The sequence below is a fragment of the Cottoperca gobio genome, chromosome 15 (genome assembly GCF_900634415.1).
Source record: "Cottoperca gobio chromosome 15, fCotGob3.1, whole genome shotgun sequence".
NCBI lineage: Eukaryota > Metazoa > Chordata > Actinopteri > Perciformes > Bovichtidae > Cottoperca > Cottoperca gobio.
This window is the reverse complement of record NC_041369.1, coordinates 23,242,377-23,257,376: the sequence shown is the minus strand read 5'-3', so window position 1 is coordinate 23,257,376 and position 15,000 is coordinate 23,242,377. Positions and strand designations below refer to the sequence as shown.

Below are 15,000 nucleotides of genomic sequence, written 5' to 3'. Positions count from 1 at the left end.
CAGGAGGAGAGTGCCAGCTTCCCCCTCGCACTAAAGTACAGTAATCTTATTATACATTTACAAAGATATACCTTCCTATCACAGCAAACTCACTCCCTTATAAAGGCAATATTACAATGGCAGCACAACAACATAAATAATTAGCTGTAAGCTCATTCACCTCACTAATGAGCACCGGAGACTGATTGGTGCACAATGGCACAGTGATGATTATTTTTGAAAGGTTAAACCGTCACTGCTGAGTTACACACTCACTCCAAATCTCTTTAGGGTTATTATATTAGTTTTATGGTATTTACTTTTAATACACTTTCCAGCTCACATACTCACAGAAGATTAGAGAAAGAAATAAAGAAAGTAATCACTGTTCCAGTCCATTACAAAGCACATTGACCACAGAGGGCATGTGGTTGCATTTAAGATGTTATGACATTAAACCAACTCGTGATGCGTGTGGGCTGGTGGTACATGTGCTGACAGGGGAGAGGGCAAAGAGCATGACTCAAGTGCATTGTTCATGACGTGATTACAAAAGCAACATGTGGAGTAGTTTATATGGCAATTTGTTAAATCTGAATCCCCTTTTAAAGGGTGAGGGACAACATGAACGGACATATTTCAGCTGCACAATGCTCTGCACAGTCTACTCATGTCAAGCATGTGTGTGGCTCCTCCCGGTTTTGCTGTAATGTTAATCCCATTTGCAAAATGACAACAAGTGTTATGCAACATCAGCTGCCACCTGGGACGAGAGCAGGCGTTTAGGCATTTGATGGTGACACACTTCAGGGGTTGTAAAATACAAAATGTAGCCTCTACAAAATATGTATGTGATACTTGTCAGCTAAAACCTCCTGACAGCGCTGCGCTGAGGGAAACATGCCCTCCGTGCACACACAGGAGAGTGGGCACTGTGTGACTGTCGCCATCTGTTGGTGGTTTTAAAATAAGGATATGAATCCATTTATGCTATAAATGTGCTGTCAAATGACTAGAAATGTAAGAAACAGAGCAGGATAATAACAACAGGGATGACTTGCACCTCTTTCTATAGCTCACTGATTGCCTCTATGGTTTATTCAGGACTAATCCACTTGGCTAAATACATGGAACCAGACTATATCAATGAGAGATGCTCTGCATTACAGGCTGAACTAAATCAATCAAGGATACTGGCGTCCACCACAGTAAATCAAACCTCTCACACACACACACACACACACACACACACACACACACACGTGCGCGCGCACATAGAGGGGGAGAGATGGCATGAAATAGTTAACATGTGAACAATCCCTTATTGAAAAGGAAGCCATTATTAGGTAGGTATAAAATGAATCAATCATGCAAAGTGCAGACACTTTTCAAAATTACTTTCAACTTTGTTAATAAGATATGTCCACAGTGAACATGACAGGAACGGAGACATAACGTGGGTACACATGAACGACAGGCTCAGGCTCCTATCTGGGATAATTGGCTGCTTACAATTTGATGACTTTGCTGTTCTTACGTCTCCAAAGGGAGCCGTGCCAGTCAGGGGGAAGGCTCTGTCTGCTGATTTATGAAAAGCCTCAATCAATATGTGATATTCATTTTGCAAATGAATGTCAGAATGATGTAGTCCTCAGGTCATTTAACGTTTCACACGGTAATGTGCTTCATGGCACCGGATCAGAGGATTGTTCTGTCTCAGTGGTGAAACTTTAAAAAATTGGTCTAAATCGGGAACTGTGTGACAAATGTAGGCAGCGAGTCTCAATGGAGTACTGTTGAGGAAGCGGAGTGTGCCGATACAGCATCATAACGTGGAAGTGTGGACTGAGCAATGGCGGTATAACGTTACTGTAGGGGGCCGCAGTTAGCTAACACTGCTGTTGATGAGCAGCAACAGATACAGGACATGAATGGTGGCTCCAAAAAGATAAACGTTAATTTAATAACATAAATGACAGATTTATCACAATGTTACACCGTGACTTGTCCATGTTAACGCTAGCTAACGTTAATTACACATAAATGTAACGGTAGCTGTTTGATCAGTGCTAGCAACATCCGGGACATTGTTTTAGCCGTTGTTGGCAGTTTTTGTTTTTACATGTTAACTCTTCGCCTCTAAAAAGAAGTCACGGAACAAAATAAATGTCGATGATTCGTATTTTATCATCAATTGTAGTCTTATTGGCAAATTATTAAAACAAACCAGCCGCGGGGATTCTTGAAAGCTGCGTCATAGGCATAGCTAGTCTACTAAATCGCGTTAAGTTAGTTACAGTTACATGTTAGCTAACTAGCTGTATGTGCAGTACAATATATTCATTTGATTCTAGGTTACTTCGTAAGCCAGCTTTTGACTCAAAATGAGTTTAGACTCACTATTTCAACAAGTCCTTCTAACTGAACAGCATTCAACTGAACAGAATCAAAGAATCAGAGAAGGTATGTTTGCTTGTCAATTTATATTTCAGCCAGCAAAATAAAATATAGCTTATAGCTAACATGGGAAGACTATAATGCTACCCTAGCTAGGTTAGCAATATAAACATTAGCCTCTTTATCCACCCACATTTCAGATTACATCATCTCAAGAGTTTCTTTCTGGTTCAATTTATGGGTTTAATCCATCTAACATCACCCTACTATTTAAAGCCAATATGAAATATAATATTCTAATTATATTTATATAATATTGTGTAAAGTTTCTTAGTGCATCTGAGTCTTATTTTGCAAGTTATTAGCTAATCAGTTATCTTTTTTTCAGTCAAAGTAGCCATCATCAGATGCAATGAGAAGATAAAGAGAGCCACTGAGAAGAATGAAAAGACCAATGAGGAACTTGATATAAAGGTGAGTTAGTTTTTTCTCCCTTACTTGTTGCTAATGTGTTCATAGGAGAAGTCATGATGCAGTACATGCTTACACGGATGTCTTTTGATGTATTAATGATGCAAGCATTACACTTACTACCAAAGCTATTGGTTGTCTGTCACAAAATACACTTTAAGACACTTTAACGTTTATAACAGGTTTCCAATATACTGTGATGGATTTGTATCAGTTTTAAGAGGTTTTACCAAATATTAACCATTATAGGTTTTCACCAATTTCACTATATTTCAGAGTAAGCTAGTGTAAGTAAGTAAGTGGTGAATGTTACGATTGCCTGTCTAATGGAACTGGTGATTTATGATAGAACTGCCCGATATCTGCAGTTGCACAGCCTGATAGTCATTTGCGTGTTGGAATATCATTTAGTTTGACCTTGAACTGTGCCTCTAGGTAAATGTTCATCCGAGGTTCTCATGTAAGGAACAGTAACATCATGAATATATAGTGTAAATGTTTAAAGTTTAATATTTTATGAAATGTAAAGACAAAGATGAAAAAAAAAACCAATAACAGTAATACTTGGGTTACCTTGAGGCCGCATACTTTATTACTGGCATTGACACATGAGGTAAAGAAGTGCATATTGGCATATTGATGAGCTGATCTGCTGTATGATTTAAAACACTTAATCTCTCCCATTCGTTTTATCAACAGTGCAAATTGCAAGTGCCACTGCAAAATCAATGGCTAATTTCCACCGGATAACATTAGTGAAACCTTTTAGCATGTGTGAGATATGATGTCAAAGACATGCTCGTTGACCTCTCACAAATATTGCTAACTTCTTCCTGTGCCTGTAAAAGTGGACATCTGTTCAAAAGAGCCAATTACTTGGTCTTATTAGAAAGGTTTCTGAATACAACACCATGTCTGTCGGAATGTTTCTTTGCCTGAGAACACAGCACACAGATACCTTTTCTGACCCCTTGGAGAAGAATATTGAATCTGTTTACATCATACAGTTATGCAGGGTGTGTTTACAGCACAGTGTGTTTACAGCTCTCATGATGTAACGTCTTACAGTTTATAAGAGCTGGCTTAAGATAATTACAGTGTTTAGAAAACTTGGAAGCTGATTGTGCTAGATGAAGCATACTGCGCTCCTTCACTACAGTATAAGAAACAATAAACTCACTTCCTTGACAGCTCGAGTAACAGACTGAAAACTGTACTGAAAATCATGCCTGAGGCAATTTAAAACAACGCCCTCCATGAATTTACCCTTCTGCATAATTTGGAAATGTTCTTTCTTTTGGGATGTATACTATAATCACACAGGATGACGACACAACGGAAAGTAAACAAGAACAGTTTGAAAGTGAACGATATATATAGATACCCTGAAAAAGAAGCCGAGACACCCAGGTTCTTGAAATAAGTCAAAGAAATAGGTCATTTCTGTTCGTCATTCCGCAGTAAGGGTCACTAACCTGTCACCTCATACGATATGTAATGATTGTGCCAGCTGTTGCCCGTCCTAGAACTTTAATTTCATCTCATTTCTCCTCCTGTGGGATCACTAACATTTCTCTCACATGTAAAGTATCAGTGATGTATTTCCCTCGCAGGACATCTGTCTGTCGGATCGTGTGTCTTAACTGCCCGCTCATCTATTTGTGCTCCAGGCTCAGCAGTTGTCGGCGATGAGGCCGCAGCATGACCTGATGAAGAAATGTGAAGACCAGATGTTGAAGCAAATTGAGGAGCTGCTCTGCCAGAAGAGCCGACTCAGGGAACGTCTAGTGGGTTGAAGCCGGAATCAATATTTACATCTTATATCATATTGGTTATGTGTAATGTGAATACCTGGTCAGCTTTTAAAGTGTGAACGTTGTAGATGTATACAAATTGACTCACCTTTATTTAGAATAAATATCTGATCAGTTAACCATTGTGTGTCAGAACAACAGCTTGTTTCTTTACTTTAGCTGAGCTGAGAAAATATAATATGTTCTATAACCAATGACTGTGTTTATACATTTTTTGAATAATCAATTAGTCATTTAGTCTTTAAAATGTCAAACTATTGAGTAAAATGCTACAGTTTTTTTTGACATTTTGCAATGTCAACATCACTAATAGTACAGTAGCAGTTGAGGTTGTTGTAGCATCACAAGCAGCTGTATTAGTGTTGTTGTTGGAAGCATTTCCCATGATCTGTCTTTTCATACCAGGCCAAGATAAAGTGGGATTCTAAGGAAGAAGAGCAAAACTTCCTTCAAGACATCTCAAGGTTCAACAGTGACTTCAGTCTTCGGGGGAACAGAGACGCAATGTTCGAGAGCCAAACACACTCTGAGATCCTGGACCGAGAGAGGGAGGTGGAGTCCTTATACAAAGGTTGTAAAAGACTGTCACAGTAGACAGACGTGGCCCTCACTGCTCAATTCATAATTTTATATATTTCTTGGTATATTCTATAGTATGAAGTAGTCAGTATGGTTTATGTGTAGATGGTGGTTGGAGAATGATAGTATCAGAAATCAGTAAATGGAGTGAAAATATAATAGTTTGATTTTATAGGATGTTGTATCGATTACAGAATAAGAAGCTGGAAGGTTAATGATTGATTGTTTTCTTGGATTCAGGTTCAAAAAGACAAGTAAGAAGACAAAGAAAACAAAACGAAGCACAAGACGTTAAAAATAAAAAACAGAATAAAAAAAATTGTGGAATCCAAAAACCCCCCCACAATTTAAGAAAAGAAAAAAACAAACTTCCACATCAAAAAACACAGACAGCTGCAAATGTCATTATAAATGTGTTACCCTGGTCCACAGAACAGTCCTAACCTGACCTCTATAAGCTCCTCTCATGTTTAAAGACTTGTTTAGCAGGTTAGGAGTTGGTTTTACAAAGAACAGTTTATTGTAATGGAAAAAGGAAAAAGAATTAACTAAATTCTTCCATGTCTGAACATCTGTCATCTGGATTCTAAGTAGGCTTAAAACAAAGAATTAAAATACGCTCAAATCTGGCATGAAGTCAAATAGTTAATACTAAGCTGATCATGAGTTATACAGATGTTTCCATGACGTGTAAAGTGTAAAGTCTCCTGTGCAGCTCACACTCCCGACACGCCGGCCTCTGCAGCAATAATGAAACTAGTTGTGAACATAATCATGTGTGGTCAAATAATTAGCAATAACAGTTCAATATTAAGGTTAAGAGTAAACATGTCACCAAAGTTAAGTTCTTCAAAGCGTTGTTTAGAAGACGAGGGAAGGAAAGCAAAGCATAATGTGTGTCTTCATAGTTTAATCATCACGTTCAACAAATCCAGATTATGTTGTGATTATTTGTTGAGTGGTTTATAGAAGCACGATATATCATATCTTTTAAAGCGTAGGAAATGTAATAAGAAATTATACTTTGATGTGGTTTGAACTGTTTTCATTAGTTTAACAGGATTGTGGGTTAAACATAATTTCGAATGAGAACATTGTCTTCAAATTACGTATCATATCTGGGCTCAGCATTTTCTGATTGTTTGTACGGTTAAAGTGAATTTAAAAAGTGCCCACATTGCATTCCCTTAAAAATAAAAAGTTTACTTTATTGAGCAGTATAAACTCAACGTTAAGTTCAGCCCCTCTGGTGCTTTTCACTCGATCATTCTCAAGGCCTGAGTAGGATTGGTCTTCTCTGCCTGTACCATCAGAGATGGAGCTGATGAGCCGCAGGAACAGACACATGAGCTCCATGCAGGAGGAGAGGAGAGTGCTCCAGCTCAAAATGCAGGGCCTGGATAACATCCAGAAAGGTAAATACCAAGAGTTAATTTCATGTTAGATAATGTGGTTCTGAGAGAGACTTTAAACTGCTTCACTGTCCACACCGACGAGCTCACTGTACAAGCCCCTGTGTTCGTCCATTCACTCAGACCATCTGTTTTCTGGCTTATTTTTAACTTATTTTCTTCTGTTTGACACAAATCAAAAGAGAAAAAAAGTTTCTAAAAATCATTAGAACTGCAGCAGAATCAGCGATATTTTCAGCAGATTTACAGAATCTTGAGCCCAGATGTTGAACATAAAGTGTTTCTGGCTTCATGACCAGGTTGGAACGCAGCTCACTGATGAATGAATGGTGTGAACGTGTCTTCCTTTAAAACAAAGTGGTAAAGGCTTTACTCCCAAAGGTTAAGCATGTTTTTAATCAGAACAGTCCTCCCAACTTGTCAAATACTGTCTGCTTGGTCAGATGCCCTCCTCGTAACATTATGACACCCTAGTTACCCCTCTAGTGTGGCGGGTACGCATAGTGTCTTTTCAAAAATAAACTTCAGAGTTCACAGGAAACGTAGTATCTGCTTGTAACATGCATACAGTCTTTTCAAAATAAACTTCCAAAATAATTTCACTTTCCCAACTAAACTAGGCGACATGATGAGGCTAAGGCAACACAGGTACTGAGTTAGACTCAGCAAAACATTTCAGCTTTAAAAAGGACGTTTGTTACATAAAATGAGTGAGTTTGAACTGGCGTTAGTTAAGTACGTAATTTACGTGATCGTCTAATAATGACGCAGATGGGTTTACAGTGGAGTTAGTGGACAGAACGCTGGTTTGAAGATGAAATACTATCCAGGAAGTCCGGTTTGAAGAATTGATCCATCAGAGCAACTCAGACTCGGAACATCTCAAAGTCATGGTGGTGGAGGTGTGATACAAACTTTGTCCTATTGTCTCAGCCACCTCGGCAAATGTTTAAACAATGCACCCGTGTCTGTCTTGTTTGAAGAAAGTAATGTGTGTGATTTTATTATTCTGGCCTGCAGACCTGGATCAGCAGTGCAGTGAGGCTGCGGCACGGACAGCATGTCTGAGAGCAGAGAGCCTGGTTGTCAGTCAGAAGCCTCTCTCTGACACCACCTGCTCCAGGTGAGTGTCATCACCTGTCTTGGCTGCCGGACACATAGACACAGTATACAGTACATGCAATTACATTATTTCACAGAAACGAGTAAACAGCTCCAGGGAAATAAAAGCAAATAAAACACAAAGGAGCAAAATGGAACAAAACAAAATGTAAACACAGCACTAAGCTATTTAGCAGCTCATAAAAAATGTTAATTTGCAGAGGCTTCCTTAGAGCTTCCTGATATTTAAAATATTCCTAGCAGCTATAATGTTAATTAGTTGAGCGTGTTCTGTCTTTAGAGGCCCGTCGGTCGGCTCGGTGTACGATCACTGTCCTCTCATCACCACTTCTTGGTGGTTTTCTTTAGTGTAACTGAATCTTCTCAGTAGTAGCACGATTAGCTGCAGTCACTCTTGTGATGCTGAACGTTCTTGCGAGGGACAAGCAGAGAATCACAGTGTTAACAACACGCCTTCTGCAGGCTCATTAGATAGAAGGTGTTATTTACTAAGAGCACAACGGAGTCATATTGTGAGAAGTGCTGAATAGACCAGTGAGCCTCTGTTTCCTGCTGGCTGCAGTCCAACTAGAAGTGTAAATAACAGCATTAAGACCATTTGGCTTAATTAAGGATTTGATCTGCAGAGTATTTAATTCAGTCAACAAGTAGGAAACAAACAGACTAATGTGATTGATGCAGGGAGGTTTGTGAGGGAGGAAGAGTTATGCATTTATAGATATTATATCCATATCCTGATATTAGAGATTAGATATTGTCTTACATTTCGGATATCGTAATATGACATAAGTGTCTTTTCCTGGTTAAACTTACAGTTAAGTGATGTTCTCTGAACTTAACTGTTATTCTGTTGTTGGTCAAAAATATTGAGGTATTTGATTTGAACCATTATTTCCCATGTTTGTTCTAATTGTTTTTTAGCTTTAGTCCTTTCTCTGGAGCATCCACTCCAGAAACGTTTCTTAGGATTCCCCTCCATAGTTTCAGCCATACTCCGAGCTGCTGCTTCGTCGTTCAGGTCTCTGAAGAGCAGCTTGCAGCTTCTTCTTTTCCTAAAACAATAATGAGCATTTGCTCAATCACCAAGTCTGTCACACAGCCAAAGGTAAAAGTAGTTTCTCATATAGCAGTAAATATGCAGTAAGTGGGAGAATAAGTACAAAACGCTGATTTCCAAGAAATGAAGCTCACATTCCTTAGATTCACGTCCAAACGTAGAAAAATGGACGCACATGTAAAGACAAGCGTCTGCTCCTCTCAGTAGAATATGGACGCGTCGTAGAATATGAATTGAGGACCCTCTATTGAAACTTGACTGCTAGGTGAGCAGCGGTCCTCCGTGTTCCTGCACAAAGAGACTTCCTTTATTTAATTAAAGACTGCAGATCAATACTGTTCCAGGAAGGAAGGGTCATTGTGATTGCTGATGCCACTACTTCTCTACAATACCATGGATGTGAAGTGATTAACAAATCCCCCAAACCTATCTGGATGATGAGGTTTACACTTTCAGTTTTTAAATACAAATTTGAATATACGTTTATTTAGTGTAACTTATTTGTTTTGATCAGTATTTAGTTAAAGGTGTCGTCACCGTGCCTGTTCTTAGGACGAGGTACAGAATAGAGACACCATAGAGCTGCCGTGATATTCCAGTAGTGATGATAACTGTGATATTTAAGAAATGTTGATATCATTCCTGCCTCCCCAAACGCCCCACAATTAATTTACCAAAAAAGGAACAAAACTTAAAATGACATTTCTTTCCCATTTTCTACAGACGTCACGATAATATCTTTATATCCAAGATGTCATGAAAATGTAATTATGATGGCCCTAATCCTTACCTTCACTTCTATCAGTTTGTTTTGCTCGTCCATATTGATTTCCTCCTTATGTTCTGCTCTTGTTTCTCGGAGCCCCCCTCCCTCCCCGAGCATCGGCTTAAATCATGCATGTGGGTAGCGTGTCCTGCTCATCCATCAGCCTCATTAAACACACCGGGTCCTTCATTACCCCGCGGGCTTATTAGCCTCAGGAAGTGCTGAGGATGTGTCTTTGGAGGAGAGAGGCCTCCTCTCACTCATTCTTATGATCATCCATTCTGAGCTGAAACCATCAATCCTGTCTTCAGCCGCTGCAGCGTCTCTTTAAAACGCATATTTAACTCTGCGCTTATTGATTGTTGGAAATTGAATGCATGTCAATTTGAATGAGTGCTACAGTCATTTAAAAAGTGTTCAGTGTGCAACGCAGGGTGGGTGCTGCTGCAGACCCCTCGCTGCCACACAATGGAACAGAAAGATACTTGTATATATTCAGTCCGGCCGTTTGGGAATGATGATTTAGGAGTTGTGTGTATTTTTTGATGTGTGGGATTTTCTTCATTGATATATTACTGCTGCATTATTTGTGAAGGCTCATTTGAAGGTGGCTTTGCGCCGCAGAACTCTAATATTAAACCGCTGTTGCAAACATCATTGCACTGTTTTGAAAGCGCCGTGCTCCCTTTAAACAATGTGATTTGAAAGTTCCACAGAGAAGTGTGAAGTTTAAAAACACTGCTGTTGGTTTCCAGACTGAAAATGTAATTTTAGCTCAGTTTCTTTTATTGTTTCATTAACTTCCAATAAAAGAAAGATGGAGGGTCTGAGATTCATATGTAGCTCAGTATAGATCCTTCAAACACCTGCCAGACTTCACATACCCTGAAATATTTACTTTGATACCATAAGAACAGACAGGTAGATTGTTCGTGTCGATGACAAAAAGCCATAAAGTTCACAAACCTGCTTTGGAGCTGTTTTACATGTATGTTCTTATTATGGCATCGTCTCATCTACTCTTCATGTTTTCTATTTAGAATACATCATTACTAGATTGTAGTACTGACTCATAGTTGAGACTGTTTTCAGAGATGATGATGATAATAATAATAATAACTTTTTCTTTCTTTCCTAAAATGCTTTTTTGCAGTAGCTGAGATTTTCCTATAAACCACAACTTTCCTAAAGTATCCCAGATGTCCGTCAGTGCGTGTTCTATGGTTTCAGATGAGTGAGTTGTAGCTGTAATGTAAACGCTGGAGTTGACCTGGTGGTCATATTTAAACCTTCTTGGCCCGACGACAGACACAATAACAGACCTGGCTTTCTCATTAGTAAAAGTATATGCACTGCAATGATTCCAGTTGTAACCTGAGAGGTTCAACTGATTATTGATCCACTTGCACATGTTGAAGGGATGTTCCTTTAAGGGTTTGGGTTCATGCATCTGTCCCTCCTCATCTTCATGTCTTCTTTGCAGCCACATATCTGAAAGCTATCAACTGGCCTTTGAGATTGACTTAAATTGATCATTTCAATGCGAGAGATATTTATAAACTTGATTCATTGCTCTCAGTTCACTCTATCATAGTAATGTGTCCCTTGGGGCGTTTCCTTAAACCTTAACCCTGTTCAGTCAGTCCCAGAGGACAGCTGATCAGATACAGCTGGCTCAGCAGCTGATGTCCCTGTGAAATACGTGGTTAACGAAACAACTTCCTGGTTATGTTTAGTGAAAGTTCACGGGTTTGGCTTAAAAATAAGCATCTTTATTACTGTTTTTAACTTGCGGACGTAAATTAAAATAACTCAGCGTTGACCTCCTTCCTACACGGACTTCTGCCGGAGAAAGTATGTTTCCCTTAAAGCGTAATTGAAAATGCAGTTTGGTTGTATCCAGGTCACTGTGAAAATGCATGTGTTTACAGCTCGGTGCAGCGTCGTGTGGTTAAAACTTTATTTGCTGTATCTTGAAACACACAGGCCCAGTTAAAGCTGCTCTGTACCTTCACTTGTTCCTTTAGCTGTGTCGTTGTTCATACCGTGTTTCAAAGACGTTGTGCATCAACAGACTACTGCTCAATGTGTCCAGGTACCTTGATCACAGTCGTTGCCTCAGCCTGGTTCTGTTAGGAGTCAGCCGCTCACAAAGGTTACATAATGAAGTTTAAAGAAACCTCCACATGTCAAGTGTTCACCAAACGTCATGAAGTCCCTGTTAGCTTGCAGCAGCTTACAGCAAATCAATATTAACTCCGCTGTCAAACGACTTGTACATTGTGCCTGAAGTCGGGCTTCTGTTGGAACTGTACACTTCTGTTGCAAACGTCTGAGAACATCAAGTCATGTGAACTCTTTTGGGGAATCTGTTTGTATAGAAACATCTTTACCTGGTTCTGTTTCAGTTTCGTGACATTACATTGGTTTTGTTTATTTTCTCAATAGAAAGATATCACCGAGTATTTGTATTTATATATAACCTTTATTTAACCAGGATATGGCCTCACTGAGATTAAAAATCTCTTTTTCAAGAGTGTCCTGGCCGAGAGGCAGCAGCACAGTTACAGACATTAAACAGTCTCAACATTAATGAAAACAGTTACAGACCCAGCGGTCTGCTTCAGTGTCTTTAAGAGTTGCTTTAAGTCTGTTACAGAGACCGGCTCTCTGAGCTTCAGCTCATTCTGCAGCTGCTTCCAGGCAGCCGGAGCAGCGTAACTAAACGTCCTGTTCCCAAGTTCTGTACGGACTTCTGGACCGTTAGAAGAAACAAGTCCTCGGAGAGAAGCCGATACGGTCCACTACATTTCCTACTCATGTAGATCCTTAGGTATTGTGGAAGAGTACCCAGAATAGTTTTATAAATAAGGATGTGCCAGTGTTTCAGTCTACGGGAGGTCAGGGAAGACCATCCAACACGAGCATATAAGGTGCAGTGGTGCGTCAGGGTTTGAGGTTTGTTATGAGTCTCAGTGCCCCGTGGTCGACGGTATCCAGAGAGCTGAGGCTCTGACACGATGCATTCATATAAACAACATCTCCATCGTCCAGCACAGAGACGTTGCAGAGACTCATCTCTTTGTGGCCTCCAAAGAAAGACAGGACTTGCTTCTAAATAAAAACCTCATTTTAGTCTTAATTTTTTCAAAAGTTCTAAAATGTGAGGTTTAAAAGAAAGAGAATCATCAATGATAAGAACAAGATATTTATACTGAGACACAGATTCAATCTGGAGGGAGGTTCAAGTGTTTGGTTTTTGCTTTCGAGATCATCATGAGCTTCGTCTTTCAGCATTTAAAACAAGTTTCAAATCACACAAGTTACATTGTACAATGTTAAAAGCAGTGTGGAGCTGACAAAGAGCCTGATGTGGGGGGGACGCAGAGCAGTGAATTACTGTGTCATCAGCATAAAAATGGAAATTTGCATTTAAAACATTGTGATTAAGATTATTTGTATCGGCATATAAAGAAAAAGCATCATTAAGTTTAACGTTAATATGTGGAACCAAAAGTGCTGATGCTTTTCTCTTTCTTCCTTTCTCCCTCTGTTACTCACATGGGGGTTGATTTGTTTCCCAGGCTGAGGAAAGAGCTGGAGAAGCATAAAGAAGGAGAGCTGGAGCTTCTGCGAGAGGCACTCAGCTCAGAAATACACTTCCTGAAGTCGGTAAGTTGTTGAACAAGGTTTCTATTATAAAAACTGTTTCAGAAAGAACAAAGTTATTCATATCTGACCAGAATCAGACGGGACTATGTGCAGCTAGAAGAGGGTAGACAAGTTATATCTTTCAAATGCAGTAAAGCACATCATTATTCATTTTGAAAATGTCACCATGGGAAAAGAAATTACAAAAGATTCACATTCATCCTCCTTCTTCTTCTCTTCTTTGTAGTCTTTCATTTGGGTTTCCCTGTGTCTTCTTTCAGCAGCAGCTGGAGCGCAGCCAGGGAAGTGAGCAGCGTTAGATTTGGCACAATCCTGATACAGGTCATATTAGTTCACTGATTGTCTCTTCTGTTAAAGACAAACGTGTATGTGAATAGAAGGGAGAGACAGAAAAGAAAGAGGACAGGAAGGAACAAACGCAGCGACATAATAAAGTCTGTGCGCTTTAATAAGTTGCATGAAAAGAGCAAATTCCATTCTGTGCGTGACCTCAGTCGGTACAAAGACTCAACGTTACCGTTGGAACTTGTAAACCCTGCAACTAAACACGCACAATATTTAAGTTGTTAATTGTTTTCAATGAAACATTTCCTTTGCTTTAATGAGAAATATTTCTTTTTACATTTGATTTATTTGCACAAGACTAACAACTAAATACACGCCTGCAAAGTAAACAGAGTGTTTCATTGCTGTGGTTTGAAGAAGTGGTTGTATACTGCCCTCTAGTGCACAAAGTGTAACATTACTATCACTGGGGTCACGGCAGTATCTTTATGTAAACATAGAAATCCAATAAAGTTTCTGTTAATTACTTCATTTTAATTCAGTCACTGACATTGGATGTACAACAGAACATTAGGAAAATAAGATGGGAGTAAAACACATTTGAAGAAATATTAGTTATTACTGCGTTTTTATCACTGGAGGAGCCAAAAAAACTAAAGTTTCAAGGTGATTATATTGTGATTCTGTACATCGAACATAGTACATATTTATGAAGTCCCTCCAACATCACAGCGCTACTGTTTGTGCAATCTGAGCTCCTGTCTGCCAAGAATCTGTCATTTATTCATAGAGAATCAAAAGTGTTTTTGAGAATCAATACAGTATCTCAAAAAATAATATCGCAATGCTCAAGTGTATTGATATTTTTTTACACCCCTATTATTATCTCAGCCTCTGGCCCCTATTTTAGGACATTGACGACAGGAAGACCCAAGATGTTCTCCTGTAACGACTGATTTAACTGAAATGACTATTAAAGTTAAAGGAATGGAATACTTAGGTTACATGCTGACACATGCCGAGTAAAGTTAGGTGTGCACCTGTCTCTGGTAGGAAGTCATCTGACTCTATCAAAGCAAACAGCTGAAGTATCTTCAGGCTGCAACAGCACTCACACAACATGTTGGAGTGAAGGTCTGCTGATAAACGGATGAAGTGTCTGATAGACATCTTCCACTCTGGTCTCCTTTTGTATGTGCTGTATGACATGATCTGGACCAGGGCAGCAGTTACTGAGGTTAACCACTCTGCCAAATGGACTACTCTGTCTGCCCTCAGTGTTTGCTAACACATCCCGACGTAGCTGACTGAGCTCAAGGTTAAAAAGTCCAAATGAGATTGCAGGATCTCATTATGAAGCCATTGACATCCCACATCACTCTAATCAGGGAGAATATGAGCTGCACAATGACCCTGTGGTGGGGGCCGACTGTCGTCTAATCGTCA

At 39.4% G+C, this 15,000-nt stretch overlaps 1 protein-coding gene across 5 annotated transcripts in view; it reads left to right on the top strand.

The window, feature by feature from the left end:
• Positions 1–1,434: 1,434 nt before the first annotated feature.
• LOC115019693 (coiled-coil domain-containing protein 172) overlaps positions 1,435–15,000 on the top strand; it is a 21,600-nt gene continuing 8,034 nt past the window's right edge. For 3 of the 5 annotated variants that reach the window (XM_029449183.1, XM_029449179.1, XM_029449182.1), the window contains exons 1-7: positions 1,435–2,442; positions 2,765–2,850; positions 4,518–4,634; positions 5,067–5,232; positions 6,554–6,655; positions 7,673–7,775; positions 13,182–13,269. In XM_029449183.1, the coding sequence (XP_029305043.1) occupies positions 2,364–2,442; positions 2,765–2,850; positions 4,518–4,634; positions 5,067–5,232; positions 6,554–6,655; positions 7,673–7,775; positions 13,182–13,269 (741 nt within the window). In that variant the 5' untranslated portion in view covers positions 1,435–2,363. Of the gene's footprint in view, positions 2,443–2,764; positions 2,851–4,517; positions 4,635–5,066; positions 5,233–6,553; positions 6,656–7,672; positions 7,776–13,181; positions 13,270–13,529 lie in introns of all 5 variants that reach the window. The other 2 variants (XM_029449181.1, XM_029449180.1) reach the window with 2 other exon arrangements.